The 25,619-nt window shown below is 52.5% G+C and overlaps 13 protein-coding genes and 1 non-coding gene across 14 annotated transcripts; 10 read left to right on the top strand and 4 right to left on the bottom strand.

Moving 5' to 3' along the window:
- Positions 1-563: 563 nt before the first annotated feature.
- Positions 564-1,298, bottom strand: PFLUO_LOCUS5401 (Arf GTPase arf1; the record flags this gene model as incomplete). The annotated part of the gene is made up of 4 exons (XM_073782845.1): positions 564-656; positions 718-783; positions 841-1,085; positions 1,151-1,298. 4 exons carry the CDS (start codon positions 1,296-1,298, stop codon positions 564-566), a joined length of 552 nt encoding a protein of 183 aa, XP_073639459.1.
- A 770-nt stretch (positions 1,299-2,068) lies between these two features.
- Positions 2,069-4,178, bottom strand: PFLUO_LOCUS5402 (uncharacterized protein; the record flags this gene model as incomplete). The annotated part of the gene is made up of 6 exons (XM_073782846.1): positions 2,069-2,386; positions 2,435-2,830; positions 2,889-3,217; positions 3,265-3,378; positions 3,439-3,721; positions 3,945-4,178. The coding sequence occupies 6 exons, from the start codon at positions 4,176-4,178 to the stop codon at positions 2,069-2,071; spliced, it is 1,674 nt and encodes a 557-aa protein (XP_073639460.1).
- An 874-nt stretch (positions 4,179-5,052) lies between these two features.
- PFLUO_LOCUS5403 lies at positions 5,053-5,125 on the top strand. Its single transcript has one exon. It is a non-coding gene; the product is annotated as a tRNA-Ser (tRNA).
- A 56-nt stretch (positions 5,126-5,181) lies between these two features.
- PFLUO_LOCUS5404 (uncharacterized protein) lies at positions 5,182-7,071 on the bottom strand (the record flags this gene model as incomplete). Its single annotated transcript, XM_073782847.1, has 1 exon — positions 5,182-7,071. One exon carries the CDS (start codon positions 7,069-7,071, stop codon positions 5,182-5,184), a length of 1,890 nt encoding a protein of 629 aa, XP_073639461.1.
- A 1,093-nt stretch (positions 7,072-8,164) lies between these two features.
- Positions 8,165-9,749, top strand: PFLUO_LOCUS5405 (uncharacterized protein; the record flags this gene model as incomplete). Its single annotated transcript, XM_073782848.1, has 2 exons — positions 8,165-8,670; positions 8,726-9,749. The coding sequence occupies 2 exons, from the start codon at positions 8,165-8,167 to the stop codon at positions 9,747-9,749; spliced, it is 1,530 nt and encodes a 509-aa protein (XP_073639462.1).
- A 268-nt stretch (positions 9,750-10,017) lies between these two features.
- PFLUO_LOCUS5406 (uncharacterized protein) lies at positions 10,018-10,782 on the top strand (the record flags this gene model as incomplete). Its single annotated transcript, XM_073782849.1, has 1 exon — positions 10,018-10,782. One exon carries the CDS (start codon positions 10,018-10,020, stop codon positions 10,780-10,782), a length of 765 nt encoding a protein of 254 aa, XP_073639463.1.
- A 178-nt stretch (positions 10,783-10,960) lies between these two features.
- On the top strand, positions 10,961-11,725 carry PFLUO_LOCUS5407 (60S ribosomal protein L10A; the record flags this gene model as incomplete). Its single annotated transcript, XM_073782850.1, has 3 exons — positions 10,961-10,979; positions 11,036-11,407; positions 11,463-11,725. 3 exons carry the CDS (start codon positions 10,961-10,963, stop codon positions 11,723-11,725), a joined length of 654 nt encoding a protein of 217 aa, XP_073639464.1.
- Positions 11,726-11,904: 179 nt separating this feature from the next.
- On the bottom strand, positions 11,905-13,173 carry PFLUO_LOCUS5408 (uncharacterized protein; the record flags this gene model as incomplete). Its single annotated transcript, XM_073782851.1, has 1 exon — positions 11,905-13,173. One exon carries the CDS (start codon positions 13,171-13,173, stop codon positions 11,905-11,907), a length of 1,269 nt encoding a protein of 422 aa, XP_073639465.1.
- A 590-nt stretch (positions 13,174-13,763) lies between these two features.
- PFLUO_LOCUS5409 (verprolin) lies at positions 13,764-14,756 on the top strand (the record flags this gene model as incomplete). Its single annotated transcript, XM_073782852.1, has 1 exon — positions 13,764-14,756. One exon carries the CDS (start codon positions 13,764-13,766, stop codon positions 14,754-14,756), a length of 993 nt encoding a protein of 330 aa, XP_073639466.1.
- A 453-nt stretch (positions 14,757-15,209) lies between these two features.
- On the top strand, positions 15,210-15,560 carry PFLUO_LOCUS5410 (uncharacterized protein; the record flags this gene model as incomplete). The annotated part of the gene is made up of 2 exons (XM_073782853.1): positions 15,210-15,234; positions 15,289-15,560. The coding sequence occupies 2 exons, from the start codon at positions 15,210-15,212 to the stop codon at positions 15,558-15,560; spliced, it is 297 nt and encodes a 98-aa protein (XP_073639467.1).
- Positions 15,561-16,846: 1,286 nt separating this feature from the next.
- Positions 16,847-17,968, top strand: PFLUO_LOCUS5411 (uncharacterized protein; the record flags this gene model as incomplete). The annotated part of the gene is made up of 1 exon (XM_073782854.1): positions 16,847-17,968. One exon carries the CDS (start codon positions 16,847-16,849, stop codon positions 17,966-17,968), a length of 1,122 nt encoding a protein of 373 aa, XP_073639468.1.
- A 964-nt stretch (positions 17,969-18,932) lies between these two features.
- PFLUO_LOCUS5412 (uncharacterized protein) lies at positions 18,933-19,637 on the top strand (the record flags this gene model as incomplete). The annotated part of the gene is made up of 1 exon (XM_073782856.1): positions 18,933-19,637. The coding sequence occupies one exon, from the start codon at positions 18,933-18,935 to the stop codon at positions 19,635-19,637; it is 705 nt and encodes a 234-aa protein (XP_073639469.1).
- An 836-nt stretch (positions 19,638-20,473) lies between these two features.
- Positions 20,474-21,259, top strand: PFLUO_LOCUS5413 (uncharacterized protein; the record flags this gene model as incomplete). The annotated part of the gene is made up of 4 exons (XM_073782857.1): positions 20,474-20,479; positions 20,520-20,786; positions 20,842-21,070; positions 21,132-21,259. The coding sequence occupies 4 exons, from the start codon at positions 20,474-20,476 to the stop codon at positions 21,257-21,259; spliced, it is 630 nt and encodes a 209-aa protein (XP_073639470.1).
- A 2,643-nt stretch (positions 21,260-23,902) lies between these two features.
- PFLUO_LOCUS5414 (uncharacterized protein) lies at positions 23,903-25,468 on the top strand (the record flags this gene model as incomplete). Its single annotated transcript, XM_073782858.1, has 3 exons — positions 23,903-24,543; positions 24,620-25,308; positions 25,362-25,468. 3 exons carry the CDS (start codon positions 23,903-23,905, stop codon positions 25,466-25,468), a joined length of 1,437 nt encoding a protein of 478 aa, XP_073639471.1.
- Between the last annotated feature and the right edge of the window lie 151 nt (positions 25,469-25,619).

The raw sequence follows: 25,619 nt of genomic DNA on the forward strand, positions 1-25,619 counted from the left end.
GTCTTCGATACGACATCTGCGCTAGCGAGGGCGGAATAGGGGAGAGGGCGGGAAAGAGCACGCGAGCCGAGGTGCCGCGCAACGGGGAATCCGCAATGGGCGCAGGGCGTGGTACGGGCGGTCTGAACAAGGGAGAATCCTGGGACGCAGCAGTGCGGCACAGTAGAAACAGCACGCAGGCACTGAAAGAAGGAGAATTCCGGGGATTCTTGACAGGTGGGCCAGCCGAGTCAACAAAAGCGGCAGGTGCCAAGCCCTGATTCGGCGCGGATTACGCAACCCTCGAGCCACACTAGCCAACCTAATGGACGAGTTACTCGTTCCTACGGGACCAGGCACTAAGAAGAACATCGCCGTTTTGGGATCGCAGCAAATAGAGGCTAATGGCATCGCGTAGAAGGAATGGAAAGAACTTCGAGTGGCAGAACCCCCTGACCGGTGACCCTATCCCTATGTGGTCGCTGAGAAACTCCTGTCAATCATCATAGTCTGTGGTATTTCTTCCCCGACGCTCGCCTCCCTTACACGTACAACCCTAACCCCCTCATCGCGGTCGTCACAATTTAGTCCCGGTTCGTTTTCCGCAGCGTCTCAGCGAGCCACTCCAGACCCTCGTACAGACCATCACCCGTGGTGGCGCAGGTGGATTGGATGAACTAGAGAGGTCAGCATCGAAGAAATATAAAAACAAATCATAGGAAAAAACTTAGGACTTACCCAGGCGCGGCGGGTGAGGCTCTGCAGACCAAGCTGCTGGGTGATCTCGGCGGGGCTCATAGCGTTCTGGAACAAAAAAATCAGCAACTGTGCGAGGCCAGCGAACACACACTCCAATCATACCGGCAGATCTTGCTTGTTGGCGAACACCAGGAGCAGGGCATCCCGGAGCTCGTCCTCGTTCAACATGCGCTGCAACTCCTCGCGGGCCTCGACAATACGGTCCCGATCGTTGCTGTCCACCACGAAGATGATACCCTGGGTGTTCTGGAAGTAGTGGCGCCACAGGGGGCGGATCTTGTCCTGACCACCGACATCCCACACGGTGAACTGGATGTTCTTGTACTCGACGGTCTCGACGTTAAATCCTGATATCCCTCGTCAGCATCTCCGGGAACTTACCGCGGGCCTAGAGCGAGTGGGAGGCACTGACCGATCGTGGGAATGGTGGTGACGATTTCACCGAGCTTCAGCTTGTACAGGATGGTGGTCTTTCCGGCGGCGTCCAGGCCAACCATCAGAATTCGCATCTCCTTGCGACCCCATAGTCTATCGAACAGCTTCGAGAATGCGAGACCCATATTGGCGGTAGCGAGAACGGAGTGCTCGAAGCCTAATGTAGCGAATGGAGTGAGTTGATGTTGATGTGTGTGTTTGTGTGTTGGGGGGTGGTGGAATGGGTTGGGGGATTTTGACACCGGAAGGAAGGGGGGGGTTTGGTTTGGTAAGAGGCGGAGGGGCATGCAAAACGTGTTTGTTTGTGTGTTGGGGGTCTTCAGGGGCGGGTTCTGGCCACCCGAGTACGAGAGGCGAAATGGGGAATGGGACGAGGATCAGCAATGCACTTACCGATAGGAAGGTGGTGAGTGAAGAGAGAGGATGGATGTGTATGGAGCACACAAGAGGCGAGAGGAAGGGAGAGGGAAGAAAGGGAAAGGTGTTTGGGGTGTACGGAATACGCAGGCATACGGCGGTGGGCGTAGCCTCCGTCACTGCATTACAAGGAACCCCCGTGACTTGAGCCCAGCAGGCTTCTGCCACTCTTGCTTACTTCTCGGCGCCGAATTGGACCACTTGTCATTGATCCTGTGTTCGGTTCTGGTTATTTCTCTGCCTAGGGTTGACTCAATCCGTGCTTGCTCAATCGCTCGTCCCGAAGAGGACACCGTGTTGCCCGTAACGTGAAATACCAGACTCTCTGGTGGCCCTGATAGGCTCCACTTATCGGGCCCAGTCTTTTTCATCCGATCCTTTCATCTTCAGCTTTACTCGTCCAGGGGCCCACGGCCTGCGCCACAACTGTCGGAGCGAGTGTTGTTCACGAACTATATATAGTACATCATCATCCTCTTCACCGGCGCTGCTGCATCATCCGCTCGCGCGACGTCCGGAAGAACGTTCTCACCAACGACCGGTAGATCGTCTTGCCCTCCACCGTATCGCTGGCCATCCCAAAGATCATCAGCATTAGAATGGACACCACCAGTATCACCGCAAAGGCCACCCAGTATTGCGTCACCGAGTAGTTACCCTTGACCAGGTCCGTCGAGAAGTACGCCGTCATCAGACTGACGGGCAGGAACAGAATGGTCGCCTTGGCCAGCAGGATTGTGATCCGCGTCAACTTCTCCACGGCCTGCGAGTCCTTGAGCGCGATCAAGTTGAAGTTCTGCCTCGGTTAGAATGTGATTTTGGGCCAGGGAACCAGGCCACGTACCAAGAACGTCAATGACTCCTTCTCCGTGAGACAGCTGTCAATCTCGCTCAGGCAGTACAGATTGATCCGATCTGCCAGCCGCTCAAAGCGCGCCACCGCGGCCGAGCTCAGATGCACCCCGACGGGCTTATCGGTGATGCCGGGCTGGCTGGGGTTGCTGACCAGGCTCGACTGCCGTAGATCGGAGAACTCGATATCCCCAAAAGTGGTGCCGTACGACAGCGGTGGCGGTGGCGCCTGGCGGAGTTCGTCGCGGAACATGCGCTGTCGCTGTAATAGACGCCGCATGATCAGCTCGTAGCTTTGATAGAGCCGCTTGAGGACCGCCAGCCGGCGACCTAGCCAGTGCAACTCATTCACCAAGTTCACCTCGGGCTGGTTGAGCATGTTTCCTCTCTGCGTGCGGGAGTCAGTCAGTCGGCCCAGTGCCAGATCGGTATGTAGGTTCACTTACCATTTGGTCCAGGGCAACCCCGTATTTGTGTTCTCGTTTAGCAATGAGTCCATAGCTGGACATCCAGTCATCGAAGATGTAGTAAAATAGCAGGCTAGGCCCGTCCCCCTGCTTGATATTTGCCTGGTCGGGCCCGAAGTCGGTGAAATGGCGCACTCGAATGGTGACCAGCGAATCGTTCTCGGATACGGAAGAGTGCTGCCGGGACACGCCCGAGAAGATGAAGCGGATGTTTCGGCGCACTACGTCAAGAACACGCTTCATGTCCTCCATGGACTCTTGGCCCTGCCCTCGTGGGAACGGGTTCTCCTGGATTGAAAGGACGGTTCCTGTCCCGGTTAGTAAAGTAACAGCACGACGTCTGATTGACACCAACCGTCTTCGAAAAGAATGAGCCACGACCACAGCCGTCTCCCATCTGGCAGGTCTTTGCCATTCGGCATGTGCATGTGCGGAACCACAAATAACGTATTGTAGCCGACGCAAGTGTCTGTTCAAAGTGAGTCTCATTTCATGGTGCTATCTGTCTCACGGGCAGCGAACGACGTACATCGAGGGCCATGGTCCACGGATGAGAAATGCCAAATCTGATCGGTGACTCGAGAAAAGGTCAAACTCTTGAACGAGGCGGCTTCCTGAGGCGTATGATCCGGAGCTGACAGATCCTTGAGGAAGATTGCGCTTTCGACATCGCCCGTTGGCTTCTCGGAGTGGTCGCAATCGCGCGAATGTCTTCCTTTAGGTAACGCGACGGGCCTGGGGGGCGGCACAACTGGTTCGGTGCACATCATCCCCTGCAGTCGTTCTGAGACCCCATAGTATGTGGTGATGGCCTGGCCGAGTCAGCGGTTGAAGATGCAGGTCAAGAAGCTGACGCACCTTGATAGCATCTTTCTGTTCCTCTGGCGCCCAGATATTACTGCGGGTACGATGGTCAGTGAGGAGAGGAGCCAGCGGGAGGATTTGGGGGCCTTACATCCATCGGGTGCCAAAACATTTTGCTTTCTTCGATCCCGTCAGTTCCTAAACCACCAAGATGGGGCAACAACCACCTACCGGCCTGCTCAGGAGTAGTTTGATATCCTCGGTGTCCAGGTTGGCGCCATACCAGGCATCCTCGTTGCCAAAGTCCAGTACAAAGTTCCGGGTGCGCGGGTCCTCTAGACGGCGCATGGCATTGTAGAAGTGAGTCTTGTTGTCGATATCATGGAATTTTTCTTCCAGTGAGGGCCTGTCCCCCGATAGACTGGAGTAGTACTCCTGCGGGCTCAGCAGCAGCGTGTCGGCCATATCTCCTGAGAGTCAAGAGGGGTTTTGTTGTGTTGCATGCGATACGAGGTAGTTAGGCGCGCGTCTGACGGTTGTCACGCTAAGAGAGGAGGGTCAGTTAGGGGTCGGGGGCGAATGAGTCGATTGAAGACTCAACCCATCGCAAGGTGTTAATGAAATTTCAGAAACGAGAGAAGAGGAAAGAGAGAGGTTGATGAAGGTTGAGCTGAAACATATTAGCGCCATCACCTCGACAGGTCATGCATAGCTTGGCGCTGGGATCAGCAGGCGCCCTCCACCCCATCCCCGGCGGTTGGCTGCATAGTAGACGTAGGTATGCCTATTCTTGCCCGGGAGGATGGTCAGATGGCGCCTAGCGGATTGACTCACGGGGGCACCACGTCACTCCATGATGCTAGGGGACTCACCTGATGGATCTTCATCGGTCTGCTCAACAGATTGATAGTCGGCCTCTTCAATAAATTCATGAACATCAACAAGGTCCTCTAAATAAACCGCAGAATAAACATCGGTCGGACTTTGAAAAAAAAAAAAGTTTACTTTGATGTTTAGTCCCAAGAACTCCGGTATATCTTTGTAGAGCTATCTATTACTGTTGTTCTCCTCTCGCGTCCAATTCCATTTCATTGTTTCTCTAGCCCCAGCGCCAACATACGCTAGACTTTATTAAATTTCATACGAGGATATCGATATTTCCGTTTACCATCATTAAACGTTAATTACATATTCTAAAAATTGTTTTGAGGTTGAATAGTACAATGCTATGTGTAAAAATGCATGTGGCATGTATTGTTGTATATTACCAACCAAAACCACATCCCTGTAGTCGTCTCAACCCAAGTGTCCAAATAGAAGCAATCCAAGGCTACTGAATCCTGTGTGGTCTAGATGGTATGATTCCTGGTTCGAGATCAGTGAGGTCCCACGTTCGAGTCGTGGCTCAGCGGTTCAGTGGCTATAGTCTTTTTGCTGGTTATATGTGAATAATTCATTATAATCCTGATTATTCTGTACAATTGCCTGCTGCTATGAGGTGTTTGACCACTTCAGCGTGGCCGAACTCGGATGCTCGGCTAAGAGCAGATCTTCCTTCCCGATCTAGGATGGACGGATCAGAACCGCCGTCGAGAAGCAGTTTAATTACCTGCAGATGATTATACTGTGCAGCATAATGGAGGGGCGTGGCCCCGGAGTAGGCTTGGATGGAGAGATCGGCACCGGCATTAATGAGGAGCGCCACTGCTGCACTATGGCCAGCCCTTGCCGCAGCGTGTAATGCCGTATGACCTTCTGCGCCTTGAAAGGAGACCGGTGCCCCGGAAGAAATGAGGTAGTCAGTCACACCCACATGCCCAGCTCCAGCAGCGACATAGAGGGCAGTGTACCCATGTTCGTCGTAGCCTGACATGGTGTGGTAGTTGCCATGGTTTTCGCAAGACACATCGGCTCCAGCCTTAACGAGCAAATCCACCACATCCATGTGGCCCTCTTTGGCTGCTTTGTAGAGCGCAGAGCCACTTTCGTAGCGAATGTGATCATGAAGGTCATCTGGTACTACGCCCGCATCCAAGAGTCGCTCTACTATCGCAGTATGGCCATTCTCAGCTGCTTTTTTCAAAGACATCCGGATCCGAATAGTGGTCTGCCGGTCAAGCGTAGACGTATCGATTTTGCGATTTAGGATAGTCTGAATCCTGTCAAATTGTCCAGCGCAGACAGCAGGGTAGAGCGCCAGAATGTCAGATCGAGCCCCAGGTTCGAGGAGTAAATCAAGAACGGCTAGATGACCAGCCGTAGACGCCCTCTCAAGAGCCTCCTCTTTTTCTTCTTTGTCAAACTCAAACCCGGAGTTAAGGAGAGTTTGAACCACAGCAGAATGCCCTGCAGAAGCAGCATTAAGGAGCGCTTGTCTGCACATAACATGGTCCAGCCATTCTGAATGGGCAAAATATTCCACCATGGAAGTGTGCCCTCGGCTGGCAGCACAACATAATATTGAGGACCTCCTCAAATTGATTTTCGCATTATGAAGAAGCCGAAGGGTTTTGATATTGCCTGAATAGCCTACTGACTCGGCTAATTTGGTGTCATCACCCGAGATATTCAAACCGGTCCCAATGAGCAATCGTACCACAGAAGGGTACCCCAGCTTGACAGATTGAAGCAGCGCTGCACGTCGTACATTTTCCGGGAAAGATACTTGAGACAGAAGGAACTTGACTATCCGTGCTCGACCTGACGAGGCAGCAACTTGCAGAGTCTTCTCTGAAATCTCAAAGCGAGCCTCGATCAGTTGCTGAAAAACTTCCGTGCGGCCGTATTCTGCTGCTAGATCCAGAGCGCCCCTCCAGATGTCTGTCGTATCCGGTGGCCGCTGCATTTTCCTCAGAAGCAGTGACACCGTCGAAAGATGACCATTTCTTATGGCCATATGTAGAGCGGTACCGTACCAAGAAGTGGTCCGATAGACATTTGCACCAGCATCAACGAGTACTTGGACAACCATATCTGATCCATGGTAGGCCGCGCCATGTAGGGGATACAATCCACGACTATCTGGTTCATCGATCTTTGCTCCAGCGGAGATAAGTAGCTCCACAATTGCCTTATGACCTCGATGTGCAGCCCGAGCTAAAGGGGTGACTCCACGATTATTTCGGACTTGGATGTTCACGGTTCTGGCAAGTATTGTTTGTATTGATTTTTCATCGCCTTTGCTTGCGGCCAGGTGTACAATTGTATCTCCGGTCCTTCTTGTCTTTCTCGTGAACTCCTCATGCGCAAGAAGTTGATCAAGACCCTCAACGGCCTGGATGAGCCGGTAGCATGCGTCAGGTTCTAGATGCGCGGCGATGTGAATTAAAATCTCGGCAGGGAATTCGGTCTTCGCCATGGTCATAGCCAAGGGGCAGAGGTTGGGATTAGAGCTGTGATGTGCAAGGCAAGAGCTCGGCCATTGTGAACAGATTGCAAGCCCCGCTAGGTCAGTGACTGACACTTACGGAGAATTCAGATAATGTACCGGACTGGCTACCACGTGAGCTTTAATAAAATTAACAATAACACGGTACGACCACTATTTCTTGTCGAACTGACTTATTTCTTCTGGGTCATTATTACGGTATCTTCTGCTATTTCGATAATCTTCAAACCAACAAAGAAATCACGGAGACAGACAATGACAGCCGCGCTAGTCCCGATATAGCCAAACGCACCATGTGACCGAACACTTGACCGTCTGCGTCATTCTTCGGAAATGCCGAATATCTTCGGCATCCTGGACTGGGTGTTGATCCATGCAAAAATACCTAGTATTGGATTCATCTCGTCAAGACAGTGAGCAAACAAGTCGACACAATGCCTAACTTACCGCCAGGCAAATCTGTCCGTCTAGCCGCATCATGTACGGAATGCCAGCGGCGCAAGCAGAAGGTCGGCTGCTCGGTCTTTGTATAGACACACCACGGTGACTGACCTCTCCCTCAGTGCAGCCGCCAGTGGCCGTGTAACCACTGCCAAACAAGGCGAATCGCGCATCTTTGTAGGTATGTCCCAAAGAGGGCAGCCAAGTCTCACCCATTGAATGATATTCCCAAGTATGCGTTCTCTGAAATTGATGGGCTGGCTGTTGCTAACGAGAACTAGTGCACGAACACCACCAGATGAAGAGATGGTACAGGACAAACCAGAATTGACCCAGACTGCGACTGTAGGAACGCCCGGGATTGCTGGCAAAGATGAATTGCGCTCGCTGGGGTACTTGCCCGTTGATCAAAGCCCACTTTTTGGAGATACCACACCTCAGGTAAGTTGTTCTCAGGTGAAATTTCTCGAATTCTTTACTAAGCCTCACAGGCCCTACACATTGCAAGAGAGTCTCCAGGTATAGTATCAGACGAGATGAAGAACGCTTTAAGCTTCATGCCCCCTAAACCCTATACCGGTACGTGCATCCATCCTGTCGATATTCTCGTTCTGCTAACCACATGTCAGACATCCTGGTCCAAAAATTCCTGGACGAGACAAATTACAATTACTACAGCCTCTACCCACCCTCCTTCTCTCAAGACTATACAACATGGTGGGCAGACCGAGCCAGCAGGAAACCGCTAACCCCAGCATTTACATGTCTTCTTCTGCGTGTTTGTGCATGCTCCGCACAGTATCTCGACCCGGAAATCCGACAAAAGCTGGAGTCCGAGCTAGGCGAGCCAATCCAGACCATTTCGGAGAACTACCACCACGCCGCCAAGCAACTCAGCAATACGATTGCCCCCGGAAAAGGTGGGCTGGCACAGGTTCAACAGCTGTTCTTGACGGCGGCGTGGTTTAAGACCCAGTCTCTTTTTATCGAGTCTTGGCATACATTGTCTGCTTGTATCCACGAGGCCCAGGAGCTCGGCATGCACAAGACCTCTAGCCGAACTGGGCTATCGGAGTTTGACCTTGAGATGAGACGTCGTGTTTGGTGTCTTCTATATGCATGGGACTGGTAAGAGCACGGTGCCATAACTCGTAAATTTGGCTAAATCCTTGCATTGTAACAGGCAAATGGCTCTGCTACTTTCTCGACCCCTTATCATCAACCCGAGCTGCTACTCATTTGAACTACCCAATATGAAACTCGAGGGCCTTGACATCGAGATGGGCCCTCCCTCACCCGTGGCTCACATTGCCTTTCAATGCACGTTAGGCCAAGTGATCATGCAAGAAGTTCCAGGAAGCATGAGCGGTACTTTAGACGCCGCTCATGCTGACACCATCCGCAATGTTATAGAAGAGTGGCTCGCATCTCTTCCTCCGGCCTACAGCGTCAGCATTTCGTACACTCAGTGGGACGAGGAGTATCGCTATGTACCCCTTCACCGTCTACAGCTGCACGCTGCGGGATACATGACCATGTTCCTCCCCTTCAAAGAGTGCCTCACCAAGACCTTTGGTCCCAACATCTCAGCTGCAGAGAGCAATCATCGCGAGGTAGCAGTAGATACTGCCCTTCGATTGATGGAGATTTGCCATCAGCTCTTCAACCATGTCTTCCCAGTCAATGCCAAGTTCCATCTGATAACGTTCTTGACCTTCGACACGGCAGCCTTCCTCTGCTCCGCCGTGATCCACGACAGGAACCAAAGTCTCCCGCGCCGAGAGGATATCCTCCAGGCTATCAGGCTCGCCTGTTCGATGATGGGGAAACTCGCTCGCGCGACCAAGACAGGAGCGATCTGCTATCCCATCCTTACAAGACTTGCGAAAAGCTGTTCTGCAGTATCTGCCGAGAAGAGTTCTCTGCCGAATGGTCAGGTCCCGGAGGTGGGGATTGATACTTTTGACGCTGCTGGGGATCAAGATGATCTTTCTTTTGATGATACTCTCTCCCTGGAGTCAGTGGCAGCTCTGGGCTCGACATCCACGCCGGGAATATTTACTCCGGCTGATCTTCCTGTGCCTGGTCTGGACACTCCGCCGATGATGGCGCTGGGCGACTGGTATAATGTAGATGTTGGCCAGCTGGACCAGATTTGGGATTGGCAGAATCTGGATCTGACTTTGCTGCCTTCTCTACCTTCATAGAGAGAAACTAGTGTGACTCCTCGGACAGTCTTTGACGCAATCGCTTTCTGGTTGTTAACGTGGTATCATATTGACGATATGGCTCGTTGATTACTATAGGAGTAGTATCCCCGTACATTGTATGCTTCTGCGCCGCACGGACTGCAAGTGAGTCACCCCGCCAGACAACATAAATTGGAATCCAATTCCATTTGCCATTTCTGCACTAAGAAGAGAGCCAAATACAACAATCGGCGATAGCACCATCGCGGGCTGTACTACGTACGCAATGACCATCCCAAGCCGACCACTCGGCGAGGTCCACCGCGTCCCCCGAACCTACAATCAACCCACCCAACTACACGCCGTGGTGGAACGCTACAGAAAGCTGCGCCTACACGGACTCAAGGCGGACCCGCATGCATTTTCATCGACCTACGAGCGCGAGTCGCAATTCGAGCAGGGAAAATGGATCAGCCGGATTCAGAACCCGGCGGGCCAGACCTTTGTCTCGGTGATTCCTTGCACGGAGCCATTATTGACCCGTGAAGACGAAATAATCATTGCGAGTGACAGTTCCGGAGCTCTGGCGCCGCTACTGAAGGACGAATGGACAGGTCAACTTACGCTTATTGGCCCGGAAGTTCTCGCCGTACTGGGCGACGAGACTGCCGAGACGAAAGCGCTAACGAGGCCTTGGACTGTTTTCTTTCAGGATGATCAGTGCATTCCGCCTTTGACACCGACGGAGACGTTGGACTTGAGCGGTGCACATCTTGTTTACATGGTTGTGGGCATGTTTGTCTCGCCGGAGTCGAGACGAGGGGGTCATGGCCGACGGCTGATCGACGCTGCCGTCCAGGCTGCTCGGGAAGAGGGCCAGACACGAGGGGCAGCGTCTGTTCGGATTGTGCTGATTGTTGAGCCTGAGAATGATGTGGCACAGAGGTTGTATGAGAGTACCGGATTTGCCTTTTGGGATGATACGGTCCTGGAGCGGAATTCGGGGCAGCTGTCGCGAGTGCTGGCGATGGTGAGAGAGGTGGTCATGTGATGAGCTGTGTAGTCAGCAAAATCTAGGGTTCCACTAAACTACTTCTGGACTAGCGTGTATTCCCGCCCACAAGCGGAGAAAATTACTCAGGCGAGAATCTTTTCTTTTCTTTTCTTCCTCAACATTCCAGCGCAGAGCCACACCATAAGATCATCTCTTTTGGAAGACTGTCAGCATCATGTCGAAGATTACAGTCGGTATGTGTCCTCATTATCAGCTTGATCGACGATCCCCATGCTAACCCCCCGTCCAGCCGGAGTGCGCGAGAATGTCAACCAGCTCCTTGAGTACTCGCTCAACGAGAAGAAGCGCAACTTCCTCGAGACCGTCGAGCTCCAGATCGGCCTGAAGAACTATGACCCCCAGCGTGACAAGCGTTTCTCGGGTACCATCAAGCTGCCCACCGTGCCCCGCCCCAACATGGCCATCTGCATCCTGGGTGACCAGCACGATCTCGACCGTGCCAAGCACCACGGCATCGACGCCATGTCCTCGGACGACTTGAAGAAGCTGAACAAGAACAAGAAGCTGATCAAGAAGCTGGCCCGCAAGTACGATGCCTTTGTCGCTTCCGACACTCTGATCAAGCAGATCCCCCGTCTCCTGGGTCCCGGTCTGTCCAAGGGTAGGTCTTCAAATACCCAAGAAGAATCATGTGCAGTGTACTGACTACTTCACAGCCGGCAAGTTCCCCACCCCCGTCTCCCACGCCGAGGACATGCAGGCCAAGGTCACCGAGGTCAAGTCCACCATCAAGTTCCAGCTGAAGAAGGTCCTGTGCCTGGGTGTCGCTGTCGGCAACGTCGGCATGACCTCCGAGGAGCTGGTCGCCAACCTGATGCTGGCTATCAACTACCTCGTCTCCCTGCTCAAGAAGGGCTGGCAGAACGTCGGTAGCCTGGTCATCAAGGCTACCATGTCTCCTCCCCGCCGCGTGTACTAGATTTGCTCTGTCGCTTTGTTGCGCTGGAGTTGCTATCTAGTCTCGGGGCCCGAGAAGTGGGCTTGTGTCATAGTTTAAAAAAAAACCAAATGAAGCTTACGATTCGGTCTTGATTCATATCTCGCTCGTAGACAGTATACAATTGTAAATAGAAACACAAGTATCGTACATTCCTCCACTTACTGCATTCCCTCCATCAGCTCCGTCTTATCCAAAATCATGCCCCTCATCCCAATGAATTCGCGCAGAGCCTCCCATTCAGCACCCACTTCTTCACCTCGCATATACAGATCCTTGAATCCCCACGCAACAGCCACCTTGTCCATGGCCGCCCGCTCTTCCTCTCGCAACCACCGGTGTCGTAACGGAATGCCCGACAACCAAGTCACCCGCTCCATCTGGTCATTGGCAGTAGTGATAGCCATGATGCCGATAGAAGATGTGCCACCAACGTAAGCCAGACTAGCGGCGAACGCGATGCCAGTCGCCGTACTGGGGTCCATGGTGTTCTGGAACGTCGACGCCCACGATGCGAGCGTGTAGCATGCAGCCGGGGCAGCAGCCAGAGCAGCAAGTGGAACAGCGGCCTTCTTGAAGATCTTGGCGCGATGAAACGCGGGCGCGCAGAATGTGTTGTCGATGATAGCCATGACGAGCGAGAGGTTCTTCTGCGCAATAGCGACGTCCAGAGCCTGGTTGGCCTGGTCGGCGGGCACGGCGCTGTTCACGTTCTTGGGATTCGCCTTGTGAAATTTGGCCGGCGAGCTGTTCTCTTCGGGCACCGGCTTGTTGGCGTACAAGTGGAAGATCTCCGGGAAGTGCTCGGGACGCCGCAGGAGGGTTTGCGTGGTCGTGAAGTGTGCCAGGGCCTCTGGCGAGATGAACACCTTCTTGTCCTTGAGGAGGTCGGTGACTATGCGCGATACCGATTCGGCCAGTTTGGGGTCTCGCACCGGGCTGGTCTGGTTTGTGCGGCCTCCTGCTGGCGGGCTTTTTTTCTCGTCCAGGTTCAGCAATGGGGAGATTGCATTGTTTTCATTAGTCGCAGAGCGTTCGTCTTGATCGTGCTCATGCGATACAAGATCCTCTGCGATTTGCTGGCATCTTTGCAGCAGATTCACCACGGTCTCGTTTGCGGGCACCGTGTCTGAATTGCGAATGGCGGACGCTTCTTTCGAGAGCTCACGAATGGCGGTTTCGGGGCTTGATGCAGCAGAGGAGGTGGAAGCGAAGGGACGCACTGGGAGTAATGGCGAAGCTAATTGCACTCTCAGATTCGGGGTGGAGGATTGAGGACGTAGACTGTGGGAGACCGGTCGACTCTTGGGGACAATGCGCGGCAGGTGTGCGAGGGAAGTCGCTCGACGAGAGACCGACAATTGACAAAAGTGGCAAACCAGACCTTGAGGACTGGAAGCGCTGCGGCCTGCCAGAGTGACGCGTTTCATGGCTTAGGGTGGTGTTGGTGGTTGGTGTATGGAGGTAGGTGGAAGGTCTTTTTTCTGGCTCCAGGCGGCCACTTACTTGGGCCCGAGCGCTTCCCCGTACTTGGTCTTGGATTCTCACTCTTTCCACACTTCTCCGTCAACAACTCCTGCTGGTCAAGGAGCTCTTCCTCCCACTCTACTCCTCTCGCCCATCTGAGACTCGACCAAATCTCTGCATTCTTATCTGATCTCAACATCTATGCCTCCTCCCCCTCCTCCACCGCCGCCGCCGCCGCCTGGAGGGCCGGGCGGCCCTCCTCCGCCCCCTCCGCCTGGTCAACTCCCAAACCGGCCAGCAAAAGGCGAAGTGAAAGATAGAGTATGTTAAATGGACCTTCCGCAGCGAACAGACCTAAGCACTTCATGTGCTTCTTGGACTTGCCTTAGGAACCTGGTGACTGATACCTTCGCAGGGCGCACTTCTATCTGATATCCGTGGAGGTGCTCGTTTAAAAAAGGCCGTCACCAATGATCGCTCTGCACCAGTTATCGCGGGCTCAGGAGGCGGCTCGGCAGCTCCTCCGGTCGGAGGAGCGCCCCCGGTTCCTGGCATGAAGCCGCCATCTGGCCTCGCACCGCCCGTTCCATCAGCGGCAAACCGGGTCCGAAGCAACAGCGAAGGAGTGTCCGGCACCGATGGTGCTGCAGATTCTCCGGCCGCTTCTCAATTAGCAGGCATATTTGCGGGTGGCATGCCCAAGTTGCGCAGTCGCGGGGGTGTTGCTACCGGTGCCACTCGCGACTCTCCCTACATGTCAGACTCGGAGAGCGCGCGCCGAGCGCCTGCTGCTCCTGCCCCAAAGCCTCCAACGGCTCCCAGACCACCTGGAGCACGACCGCCTCTCCCTCCACCATCAACAGAGTCATCTACGCAGCCAATCAACCCGTTGGTTGCCAGCCTCAAAAAGGCGCCGCCGCGCCCCGTCTCTACTGCATCATCCAAGACTGCGCCTCCGGAAGCTCCCCCTCCACGCGCACCTCCTCCACCTCCGGCATCACGGAAACCATCTGCTCCTCCGCCGCCGCCTCCTTCTGTCAGCCCTGCTGCACCCCCACCGCCGCCACCATCTGCTGCGCCGCGGGCACCTCCACCTCCACCCTCGGGCGCTCCGCCTTCTGTTGCTGCACAGGCAGCCCGCACAGCCCTGGGGCACACCAGCAGTTCACCGGCGGCGCCGCCGCCACCACCGCCAGCCTCTGCGCCGGCAGTACCACCTCCCCCTCCACCCACATCACCTCCTATCGTACCTCCCAGCGAGCCTCCGGCCCGTCCATCTCCTGTTTCTGCTCGACCCGCCTCGCACGAGTTCCACTCAGCGTTGGATCCCAGCGCCTACACCCTGACCAACGGCGCCGGGTCTTCGCCGACACGCAGTTCACGAAGCCCTTCGGTCCATGGCAATGTTCGCGTCGAAGATAACCGGTTCAAATTTCAGGGCGACGGGCTACTCCCCAAGCCACGGCCGTTTATTGGAGGAGCTCGGCGGTACCGGGCCGGGCGCGGCAGCAGTGTGCCGTTGGATCTCAGCGCGCTGAGCGGCTGAGCGGAGTGCATGGGGAATTGCAGGCGATATCGTGCACAGATAGGAATGCCAACTACACATATATTATTTCTTTCATTCTGTAATTTTGTGTTTTGTATATCAAGTCTGTAAGCTAAGCTCCGACACGTGACCCGCGCGATCCTTCCTCGTTCGGGATTGTCGTGCACTCGTGGAGTTCAGTTCAACTCGCCGTCCACCCTCAATTCTTTCTATTCTTCTCCCAGTCGACTGTCTCAGGATCTCTTGGTGCAGCACGACGAAGGAAATTCACGACCGAGCCGAACCTCTTCTCTGGGGTGGTGGACGCGACAGGTCTTTCAAGCTACAACACCCACGACACACCCTGGGCTGATCGACCTTGATCCAAAACGGCCCGGTGACCGCATTGCTCGCGAGCACCAGACAAGCCGAATTCTTTATCCGTTCCTGTCAGCGCGTGTCGCATTGCCCACCATGTCTCTCCAAGCGTACATCAACAGTGAGTCCCTCAGTCCATGCGCTGAATCAACTCCCAAACTAACACCCTTGCCAGAAAAAGTCCTCATCCTCACCGTGGACGGCCGTACCCTCATCGGCACCCTTCTCTCTACCGACCAACTCACGAACCTGGTCCTCTCCAACACCATCGAGCGCATCATCCGCACCCCAGACGACGACGAGCCCTCGTCACAGATCGAGCATGGCCTGTACCTGATCCGCGGCGACAACGTGGTCGTCTGCGGCGAGATCGATGAAAAGATTGACGCTGATATCGACTGGGCCAAGGTGAAGGGCGAGGTCATCCGGGGCACGAAGAATGCATGAGTTTCTTGACCCCCAAAAAAAAAGCAACCTACCTCGACGATTTCCGCTTTTCGACTGATCATTTATCTTTTTCCCGGCGTTTTCTTGGGAGCTCTGTGTGGACTGGAATACATTTGATACATTTACATTTGCATGCGATATGACAGCGCCGATTTACTTCCGGTCGGGGTGCTGATAATAAAGACGAGCCAAGGCAAGGCAAGGCTAGGCTGAGAAGGATGCTAGTCTATGACTGGCGCGCACGCTCTGCCACTGCCTCGAGTCCTGTCGGGATGCATTTGGCCCTCTACTAACGCAGCCAGCATCATCGGGAAGGATTCACATGCTGAACCTCTGCCATGTGGTTTGACGCTCGGCATCGGCCGTCGGTGATCATTGCGTCGCGATTTGCGGGGGAGGCACGGAGGCGATCCAATGGGTTGCGGAGGCCGTGTTCGGATTCTGGAGGATGCGTTGGAAATGAAACCCTCGCTTGGGCAGGCAGAAATACCAAGAGGCCAGAGTGCCGCATCCGTCCCCTAATCATCACCATTTATTCCTTCTCAAAGTCAATGCTCATGGGACACTCCTAAAGACCGCCCCTTTTCAGTTAAACGACCACGTGGGAGAGTAGTTAATAATTGCGTTTCCACCTTCATAGGCTGTGTCAACAGAAAATTCTTAAAAAGGGGGTCTAGGTAGTTGCGCTAAGATCCTGGCTCCCCGGTGGTTGTTGCCCCATCCCCCCGTACCGACGTGGTGGCAACGATTAGTTATGCGGTTAGCGAACAGGAGACACGTAATCTAGGATGTCGCACGTAGACGATGCTGATTATTATAGGTCCAGCGAGAAATGTTCTAGTGAGTGCCTTGGTCCGTCACATTCTTCGCTAGGTCACACCCAAGGCGAATTGGTTAGTCCCGACGTACTGGTCTATGCAACGACCGCTAAGCCCCATCGGAAGCACCGGGCCCCTCCTGGTTTCATTTCACGCTCACTCTTCCATCACTCTTAGTCTCTCTCTCCCTCTTACACTCCCCACTCTCCGTCTTTCTCTTTCTCTTTTCTTTCTTCTTCCTTCTCTCTCTAATCTGACCATCCCTTGAACCATTCAGGTCGCTGGCCGACCTCCCATTCTGCACCCTGCGTCCATCCGACCCCCTATCCGCGCTACCCCAGCCCTTCATGTGGTCCTTATCATCGCTGCAGAACAACACAGAACCAATACCGGGCCCCCAGCCGTCCTTGTAGGCAGCGAGCCCGGTCTGATTTTTCTGAAACCCCTCCCACCTCCCCGCGCGTGACCATGTGGTTCTACCGCGGCGCGCAGTCAGCCGTCTTCTACTATGTCACCTGCACCCCCTGCGCCAGCAGCTTCGATCGCCGGAAACGCAAGAAGGATGCCGCTCGCGCCCAGCGCCTAAAGGAGAAATATAGCGACCCTAACACCCAGCTCGTCTCCGACCAGCCGCGCCCCTTCCCGCAGCCTACGCCCTTCAGCACGAATGACGGCTGGCGAGATGAAATCGCTCTGGGTCCCGGGCCCCCAGCTCGACGGGGCGGACAACGCAATAATATCCGGCGCGTTGATAGTTGGAATACCGACCAGGACAACCTGGACAACCTGGACTCGTTGATGAAGAAGGATAAGAGCGGGAGCTTGATGCATCCGCTGGGCGAGCGGTGGAATAATTGGATGCGGTATCAGCGGGAAGAGGAGCCGCTTTGGGGTCAGGAAGTGCGTGGGTCCTCGATTGGGTTCTCGGGCCGTGGGCACGCGGATCCGAACGAGTCGTCGAAATATTATATCGCCCGTGTGCCGCCCGTCAATGATGCCCATCCGCCGATTGTCAGCGGACCGCGCAAACGTGCGGAGACCCGGTGGATGCTGCAACCACCACCGACTGCCCGCGTCATGGCTGGAAAGGAGCGGTTCAACTTGGCCGCCCGGGACAGTATTGGCGATGACAGACGCCGGTCTCGCCTGATCCAGGAGAACCCGGATCCGACTGAGAACAGCGCGGTGCGAAGCAGCAACGAGGCCGGTGATGGGGCTTTTGATCGCTCATATCTGCCCCGTCGGCCATCCATGACACGCTTCAAATCCGAGAGTGCCGTGCACGACGACCATAACACCACACTGCATTACCGCTCTGACTCAATGTTCTCCATGGCCAATTCTGACGACCACTCTCCTACCGTCTCATCCAATCACCCGGATACCCCTGCCACCAGACCAGGTTCCAAGGCCACCGATGATAGCGGCAAACAGCCGCGGCAGCAGATCTCCAAGACTTTATCCACATTACAGCGCGACAACAAGAAGGTCCATATGCTGCAGCTGGAGATTAGCGATGATGCCCGCGAGGAAGTCGGACTCGGCCAACTCGAACGCATTCGCCCGTGGCGCTGGAGTATGGATATTTGATGGCTTTTCCACGGCACCTACTCTCAAGGTCTTCCTCACCAAGACATCCACCCTTCACCTCCTATTCGACTCCCACCTCACCTCGGATTTCTTTTATTCTCCTTCCCCTCCAACTGGAATTTTGTTTTTCTGGCTACTCGGCGTTTCAAGCGAAAAGAGCAGCGAGCATTTTGTCTTTTTCCCAGGGATCGATCCTATTTGGCTGCCCAACGACTTTCCAATCTCATTCCGTCAAGCTCTGAGTTGTTGGTCTCTGGCTGGCCCAGTACAACAAGAAAAAGGTCAGACATGACAAAAGGATAATGAAATGGAAAGTTAAGTTCACCTGCTTCAACGCAATTAGAGCATGACGGGCAGACAAATCACTTTCCCCCCTATCTTGATTCTCGGAATTGTTATGATTCCACCCCTCCCTCCTTAACACATTGTCTCTGGACACCTATTTCTCATTTGCCTTTTTTTCGGTTCAGCTTGACCCTTGGCTCGCTTCCTCCCTCTGCTATACTTGCACACCACCCTTCCTTTCTCTTCTTGTATCATAATCCTTCCCCTCAAAGCGGCGGGTATCCATACATAGTACAAATTCAAAAAAAGATCAAATCTGGAATTCTCACACATTACATAGACAAATAGAACTGGGAGGTAAAACTATCTTGAATGATCCTTTCCCGTTCAGTCCCCATCTTTCTAAACAATAGTATACAGATACATTATTGGTGGCAAGCAAAGCAAGCAATGGAGTACTATATTGAAGACGCTCCGAACGGCAATTTCCAAGGCTGACAACTAACTTCTCTATTCTGATGATTATCTAAGGAGGTATGGGCTTCCCCTCTCATCGGCTATTCAAATTGGGACCGTATGCTCGCACCCCTCATTTTGCTACTCCGAATGGGGCCTGCAGAGATAGTTCCCTCATTAACATTTGAGATACCCAGACAAAAGGAAAACTAAAAGACCAAAAATGGGCTCTTATGTCCAGCGAAAACAAGCCGTTCCTCTTGAAACTTTGAAAGGCGCTCTCCCTGAGGTCGTCATCTTGAAGGATGTTGACCATGCCTCCGCCGTCCGTTCAGCCATTGAGAAACTCGAATCCTTAGATGCCACAGTTCTCACAGACGGCGCATTATGGAGAGATCTCTGGGCTCTCACGGGCACTAGCAGAACATTCTATGGCTCTAATACTGTGTCGTCGGCGTGGAAAGAGCTCGCGGACAAACATCATCCGCAGAACTTTCGCTTTATCCCTGACTCGTCACTAGTTATGAGAGTTGGTCCTGATCATGCCTGGATTCAAGGAAGATTTACTTTTGAAACATGTGGTAGCATGCCCGAGGTGCTAGGCTCAGGGTTCATCGGCCTTGTTCCCACAGGAGATGGTAGCTGGAGAGTGTGGCTTTTAAGCACGGTTCTAGAACAGATCAAAGGTCATCCGAACTGTGATACCCTCGAATCCGAGCCGGAAACCGAATCTGCAATACCTAAAACTCTCTGCTTGGAGATTCCAGAATTTTCTACGTTCGACTGCGTGATAGTCGGCGCGGGAATGGCAGGCCTGAGCGTTGCTGGCCGCCTTAAAGCATTAGGAGTGTCATATGTTATACTCGAGCAGAATGATCATATTGGCGACAACTGGATAAATCGATACGACTCTGCACAGCGTGAGTGATTTAATCACATTCTATTCGCTTGAAGTTTGAATAGGTGGCTAAAATTGTCCCGTCCAGTCCATACGATCAGAGAATATGGTAAGATCCCAGCGTCTGTACTGAAAAACTACTGCATCGAAACTGATAATGGCATTAAGGTCATCTCCCGTTTTCACGCACATTTCCAGAAGAAGATCCTCGTTTTCTCTCGCGGGAAGATCTTGCACGTGGCTATAAGAAATATGTCCGTCAGTATGAAATTGTAAGTCTTCCTAGGCAGCGCAAAGCGACATGTTAAGCAGAATTCTAAAATACATATTTAGAACGTATGGCTTAATACTACGCTTGAGTCAGCTTCCCGGGATGAGAAAGAGGGTACATGGGTGCTAAATGCCAGACAAAATGGTTCCCCTGATACATCTGTCATCCATGCTCGTCATCTTGTTTTGGCCACTGGTTCTGGTCAGGTACCAAAGATGCCAGCGCTTGCAAACCGGGTAAGCTTCCAAAGTCAAAGTTTATATCGATATATGAGCTAACTAAAAGCTTGTATAGAAACTGTTTCAAGGCGAAGTATTGCATTCCGTAGACTACAAATCACCCGAGGCATGGAGGGGAAAGAAAGGAGTTGTAATCGGAGCAGCCAACACTGGTAAGTCGCTCGAGGAGTGAAGTTATCCAAAGAGTCTGATACATCTGCTTAGCCCACGATGTTGCGAGCGATATGCTTGATGCTGGGTTGGAGTTGGTTACAATGGTGCAGCGAAAAGCTACTGGTAGGCTCTTGCCACGCTAACATATTCGTAGACTTACGCTAAAAGCAAAATAGATGTTATTCCGGTTGAATACCTCAATCATGATGGTAAGAGATAGACTGCTATTGCTAAAAACATTGGTCCCAGTTGATATTTTGGCTAGCGACCTACAACACCAAATTCCCGACAGAGACTGCGGACAGAATCCAATTTTCCCTACCTATTGCTGTCACTCGACAAATTGCCATGAAAAATATTCGATCTAAGGTGGACAAAGAGCTTGAACGATTTGATGCCCTAGAGCGTGCCGGCTTTTTAGTAAAGCGATACACTGACCCTTTCGATTTCCTCGTTGTCCGGCTCGGAGGCCACTATCTCGATGTCGGATGCTCTGCAAAGATTTCTGCTGGACTTGTATGTCTATCTCACCTACCCCTTAATAACTAATACATCACTAATGATGAGATAGATCAAAATGAAGTCAAAAGTGATACCCATCGCTTACACGCCCACTGGGCTTGAACTTAGTGATGGATCTCAACTAGATGCAGACGTTATAGTTTTCTGCACTGGTTTCGAAGGCAATATGCGCACTACGGCAGCTAGTATAGTCGGAGATGATATTGCAGACCGTTTGGAAGATTTCTTCGGAGTTGACGAGGAGGGTGAAATCCGCGGAGCATGGAAGCCAATGAATTGTAAGTTGTCTAATACCTCACACTGGTCGATCTGTCTAATGATCAATGTCTCTATATTTAGGTCCGGGTATATGGTATACTGGCGGTGCCATTGGACATGCCAGATACTTCTCGAGGTTTGTGGCATTGCAGATCAAGGCCGACGTTGCAAACACACCTTTGCAGCAGTACCACAAAACGCCTGTGTAGATTGGGATCCCAATGTGTTTTGTAAGATATAGGTTCAACACCTTTATCATCGCCCGTCTTTGGCTGTTTAGTCTGTCTCTCTTCTTTGTCCATCTCGTTCGAGGTCCTTTGTTTCAATACAATTTTTTCAGCACAGTGCAGCAGGCACCACTATAAATAGATAAAGCTCCCTGATGCGATAGCATTCTCATGCAATTGAATGAAATCCACCTAGAAAATGACCGTCGTGAAAATCACGGCATTGACGGAGACGTTAAGGAAGGTCTTGGGAGCAAAACAGGAAGCACTGATGAGGACGGAATTTTATTTCTTGCCTTGCATTTTATTTCTTTTACCCACTGAGCTATTACCCTAGACTTTTCGAACTGGATAATAGAAGTCTATATCTATAAAGGCATTCTGAGTGGCGTCGGTAGCGGGATTACGTTATGAGCGAATCGACTTCAGGCAGAAAAGCAACCAACCTTATCTCCTACCACGAAATTTTTCCACAAGCAAGTTCACGCGTAAATGTGAGGCGCTTTCGTTACTTTTGTGTCGTAGGGTGCCACCTGGGGCCATGGTAAATGTCTCAGGACGAAGCAAGGGCTGCTCGACGTGTCGTCGGCGCAAGATCAAGGTCTGGCCATCCAGCGTGCGCCCTCGAGTGCGTGATCTAACATCTTCCACAGTGTGACGAGTCATTCCCAGAATGCTTGCAATGCAGGAAGGCCGGATTATGCTGTCCTGGGGCTCGAAAGGGCGCATTTTTTGTGCACGCTTTCCCAGAACGACCATTAAGCAGATCCACTGCGAAGCAAAGGCCGGTAGACTCGAAGTGCGAGCCTATTTTCGGCCCAAGTGGCCATAGAACAACTTCACCAACACCTGACCTTTCACCTTTGTCCCTTCAACAGCCTGCGCGTGCCGACATCTTCGACCAGCTATTTGTCTCCCACTTCATCGAGTCATTTGGATTCGCCTCAGACAGCCCATCTCCAACATGGCTACATGATCTTTCTGTGTTCATCGTCTCACCAGTTCCCGACCTTGTGAAGCACTCTATTCGTGCCGGGTCAATGTTCTTTTACGGCACGCAGGCGCAGGATGTCGCAATTCGAACAGAAGCATGCAAGTGGTACATGAGGGCTCTCCAGGGTCTTCAAGGTGTCTTGTCACAAAATGCCTCGCCGTTCACTGGGGATGTAATTTGTGCTGCTGTAATGCTTACCCACTTTGAAAATTTAGCCGGTACATCAGAAGGAGCATGGTATCAGCACGTTCAGGGCGCGTCTATGATGATTGAGACCGGTGGCCCAGGAAGTTGTCGAGATGGGTTTCTACACCAGCTATTTCGTCATCTGCGACTGTTAACCGTGAGTCCAAATGTCTGGTCAGTTATTGAAAACACGTTGACTTTTATTTCAACCCTCAGTTTGTTGCATCATTTGTTAAAAGTGAGGGCCATGTCTTCTCTACGACCGAATGGATATCGGTTCCATTTGAAGTCCATCCAAAAGGGCCATTTGACTACCTCGTTGACATTCTTTTCTTATTGCTGTCAGGCTTGACAGTTGCGAATGAATTGGTCAAAACCCACGACGACAAGGCTGATGCCCTCAAGGAAAGATTGAAAACTCTGGTGCTGGGACTAATATCCCAGCTACACATTTGGAGGAAAGGATGCATCTCCATGGCCAGTATTGACGAATTAAATCCGGAGAGATGGATGGAGGCCACCAACGAAGATCCCGAGAGTCGCTGTTTTGATCCCCAATACTTTCCCATCATACCCCACTCAGATATGCCTACAGCTGCACTTGTTGCACTTTATGATTCCGCAAACATCATCACCCTTCGCCTTTTATCTCTTGTGTCATCGTCCGCATACTTATACGAAGAACGCATCCAGCGACATGTACATTCGATCTTGTCGGCAAAGGCTTTCATTTCGGCAATTCCTGGCCCGACTTCTAGTCGTGGCTCTATTATGATCAGCCTTCCTTTTAAAATTCTCAGTATCTGGAGTCCACCCGGGCGAGAGGAAAGCCCCCAGGATAAGAAATCAGCATGCTCCTCAACCACCTCCACCGAGCTCTTCGCGAATACAGCTGCCTACGTGCTTCGTCTGCACCAGCCAGAACTTCTTGCCGAGGGTCTAGATCACAAAATGATTGCGTGAGTGGATTACGAAGACTCCGTGGTACTTGTCACTGGAAATAATATCATAGATCAAGGAAGCAGCACTGCTACGTGGTGGCTCATTGCAAATCCAACTCTATACGAGGCAAATGCAATCCTTTTTACTCTGTTACCTAGATCTTTGAATGATGCCTAAATTTCCCGAGCGCAAAGAACTGCATTTCACATATAAGTTAAAAAAAAGAAAGAAAGAAAAAGGAAAGATAGTCTCTGGGAGCACCTTGAGAGTACAGTAAGATGGCGTTGTACGGTGATTGGCCACCGAGGAAAATTGGAATGAGCAGGCCTAGCCGTATTCAGTTAGATTTGCGAACTAGCGCCTGAAAAAGGCGGGTCCTCGTGATCGGCGAAGTATACGGCCCAGCCAGTACTTATACCTTCGGTTCAGATTCTTTCGTCCTTCGTTCCCTTCATTCCTCACATTCCATTTGACATTCCTCAAACTCACATTTCAATACTTCAATGAAGATTGTCATAATCGGTGCCGGCATCGCCGGATGCACGGCGTACCTAGAGCTACAGAAACATCTCCCGTCCTCGGACTCGGAGGCAACCCATGAGATCACCATCTACGAAGCGTACAGCACAGATGTGAATGTCACTTCAGATCAACGCAGCGAGGGAGAGGAAAACACGCATTCTTCAACTCTCCTAGTGGGCGGAGGCCTCGGCATCGCCCCAAACGGTCTCAACGTCCTCCGACGACTAGATGAGGGTCTCCTACGGGATGTTGTACGCGGCGGGTACGTCTTATCGACGTCCAACCTGAAAAGCAAAAATGGCTCGACGCTGCTGTGCATGAAGCCAACTCCCAATGCATCCTCAGAGGAGAGCGGCCATGATCCCGAGAAGATGCACATGGTGGCGTGCAGCCGCCATTCGTTCTGGAGGACCTTGCGTGAACGTATCCCGGATGACCGGATTATTAACAAGAAGATCCTCGAAGTCGTTTCTCACCCTGATAAGCGGAATGTGATTCGGTTTGCCGATGGCAGTCCGCCAGTAGAGGCTGATCTGGTCATTGGCGCAGATGGCGTTCGAAGTACGGCCAAGCGGGCCTTGTTTCCGGATGCCGAGGAAGAACCGTATCCTCCTCAATACGAGTGAGTATTTAGCTTAGTGTTTGCATTACAGCGGGCCGTCTGGAAGAAATGCTGTGCTAATCAATTGCTTGTATAGGGGTCTTGTCGGGGTTGGAGGATTCATCCCCTCCGCCGAAGTGAAAGGGCTTGTCGAGAAAGGCTCTATGAACTTCGTACACGGAGGCAATGGCTTCTTCGGATATTTCTTCTCCGAGAGCGCAGCTTCCGAAAAGAATCGAGACTCGCCGTATCACGTCTCCGATCCGGGCGACTCCCTCGCCTGGTGGTCCACCTACGAGATCGAAGAATGCCCCGACCGCAGTACCCTTGACATGGCCGCTGTGAACCGGCAGCTACAGGAGAGACACGCACACTGGGCAGACCCTGTTGTCCAGAAGATCCTGCAGTCGCTTCATGTGACGAACATGTATGCGACGTGGACCTCCCCTCCGCTCCCGACGTGGGAACGAGACGGGGTCGTTCTAGTTGGTGATGCAGCTCATGCTCTACCATCGACTTCTGGCCAGGGCTCCTCACAAGCCTTGGAAGATGTGGAAGCGTTGGCCCTTTTGTTGGCTCATTACCTCGGAGAGGCAGGTCAAACCCCAGCATCCATGAGTGTGGCGGATCAAAAGCGCGCTATCAAAGCAGCCGCGGCCAAATACATGGGCCTGCGTGAACCGCATGTCACGGCTATTTTGAAAGCTGCCCAGAAAATGCAGAGCAATAAGCGTGATATGAGTGTGCTCAAAGAATACACGATGTATGCTATCATGAAAGTGATGGGTAAGGATGCCCTTCGAAGATCTCTCGAGATAATGCTGACACAATCGGTGTAGGATTTTTCCCGAGTCTGATGACTGGCCAAATTCGCCAGGTCATGGATTACAACATCGCAGACGATGTTGCCCGGGTCCTAGGTGCAGAAAAGGGGAAAACAACGTAAAGCGATGTCACTACCAGACACATGAGGAAAAACAATGCAAGATATCGTATAAATCCCCGTTGGGGCTGTTGATTTCAAAAGAGTAACTGTCTCGCTACTTCTCTCCTTTCTCTGACAAGCCAACAAAAATAAAACGAGCGCGGAACACACG

This window comes from Penicillium psychrofluorescens (assembly GCF_964197705.1).
Source record: "Penicillium psychrofluorescens genome assembly, chromosome: 3".
In the NCBI taxonomy this organism is placed as follows: Eukaryota; Fungi; Ascomycota; class Eurotiomycetes; order Eurotiales; family Aspergillaceae; genus Penicillium; species Penicillium psychrofluorescens.